The sequence below is a fragment of the Alexandromys fortis genome, unplaced genomic scaffold (genome assembly GCF_014885135.2).
Source record: "Alexandromys fortis isolate MF-2015 unplaced genomic scaffold, M_Fortis_MF-2015_v1.1 scaffold_186, whole genome shotgun sequence".
Lineage (NCBI taxonomy): Eukaryota > Metazoa > Chordata > Mammalia > Rodentia > Cricetidae > Alexandromys > Alexandromys fortis.
Window position 1 is genome coordinate 2,357,064 of NW_026068067.1, and position 1,777 is coordinate 2,358,840.

Genomic DNA, 1,777 nt, shown 5'->3' on the forward strand with positions numbered 1-1,777 from the left:
AGTCTTAAAGGGGCCGCGTCTCCTGGCCGGCCCGGCCGGATGGAGCCCCCGGCGGCCAAGCGCAGCCGGGGCTGCCCCGCGGGGGACGAGCCTGGGACCGGGGCCCGTCGCGGCCGCCCCGAGCCGCTGCTGGACCTCAGCGCCAAGCGGGTGGCCGAGAGTTGGGCCTTCGAGCAGGTGAGGCCCCGGCCTGCCCCAGGCCTCGCACCTCGCCCCCTCCCCAGCGGCCAGCCCCACCCCCCGCGCCCCGCGCCTCTCCGCCCGCGGCCCACCCGGTCCCCATTCAGGCCGCTTCTCTCCTGAGAGGGACACCTGCTCAGAGACTCGCACTGCCCCATTCCTGCCTTCCGTGTCCCTGTTCCGCCCTCCAGGGAGACGACCCCAGTCTCTGCAGGGCCTACCCAAGACGCCCCTGTATCCCCGTGCTCCAGCCTCCAGACCCACCTGGCCTCCCCAGATACCCCGACTGTGGGACAAGAGGCAGGGTCACTGAGGGAAGGGCTCTGTGCCCCTCCTCCCGCCCCTCCTCCCCCTCTCTCCAGTCATTCGGGGGCCAAGATTGGGGTACTTGGGCCGGAACACCTGGAACCCCCTACTCTGTGACTTGTGGATAGAAGCCCGCAAACCCCCTCTCCCCTATCCTAGTGTCCCCCAAGGAGATGGGAGGGTACGGGCGACAGTCCCAAACCGGCGACTTCTAGTCTGACTGTGAGAGTGTTCTGTGTTCGGAAACTCTTCCTGAGTTAGGACGGTGGGTTTCGGCTGACTGTGGATGGAACGGGCTGATTCACGACCGGGAAATCCCTCCTTAGTCAGCAGCCCAGTCATTGACTCCCCCTTCTCCTGGAAACCTGGGTAGGGCCCTGTGTGACATGCTCAGAATAACCCTAAAACCATCGTCAGGGCGCCCACAGATCTGCTGTGACTCCGCCAGGTGCTGAGAGAACTCTGCCGAGCTTTGGGAACCCTTGGGGGAGCTGCTCTCACATTGAGAAAACTGGGGCACAGAGAGGTTGAGAAACTTGTCCAAGGGCGCCCAGTCGGTGACTAGCCAGCTCAGATCCGAACACAGCCTCAAGCAGCTGGTTCTGTTCCTTGGAGCCCACGGGAGACACGTCAGGACAGCCCTTCCCTCCTAGGGGCTTTTCTCAGGGAAGAGGCAGGGTGGACCTGGTCTTGGGAGCTGGAGCTCCTTGGCTTAGAGATCCTGAAGAGATGAGTTTGCCTGGTCTACAGAGCGAGTTCCAGGGCAGCTCCAAAGCTACACAGAGAAACTCCGAAGCTGTGACATTGACCCTGTGCTGTGGTTCAGCATCTTGTGTCCCTGTGAGGATAAGAAGCCATCTCTAAGGGTTGAACAGAGAGAATGCTAGGACTTCACGTCCTTGATTATTCTTACATTTGTATCTAACTTCTTTTTGTCCCCTCAATGCCCAAGCTATAGAAGGGCTTTAACCTCAGACCCCTGGGAAACTGGCTGTAAAAGCTTGTAGAATGCTAACTATGAGCCAGGCACTATTGTAAGTAAATACTATTGTATTGAAAGCTGTTTTGTTGCTGGGAGTTTCACAGTGTTACCCAAGCTGGCCTTGAACTACTTGGCTCGAGTGCAGCCTCCTAAGTAGTTGGGATTTCAAGGGGCACTACCCTTTCAAGGACTCACTGGTGTATACGCTTTATCTCCCCAGACTCTGTAGCATGGTTGGTTTTCACATTCCTGTTTTACATGTGGGAAAACAGAGACTCAGAGAGGTCGGGGGGGGGGGGGGGGGGGGGG

The 1,777-nt window shown here is 59.4% G+C and overlaps 1 protein-coding gene across 1 annotated transcript in view; it reads left to right on the forward strand.

Moving 5' to 3' along the window:
* The window catches only part of Zswim4 (zinc finger SWIM-type containing 4), a 25,400-nt gene continuing 23,623 nt past the window's right edge, over positions 1-1,777 (forward strand). Inside the window, exon 1 of the mRNA XM_050120760.1 lies at positions 1-177. Within this exon, the coding sequence (XP_049976717.1) occupies positions 40-177 (138 nt within the window). The 5' untranslated portion in view covers positions 1-39. The remainder of the gene's footprint in view (positions 178-1,777) is intronic.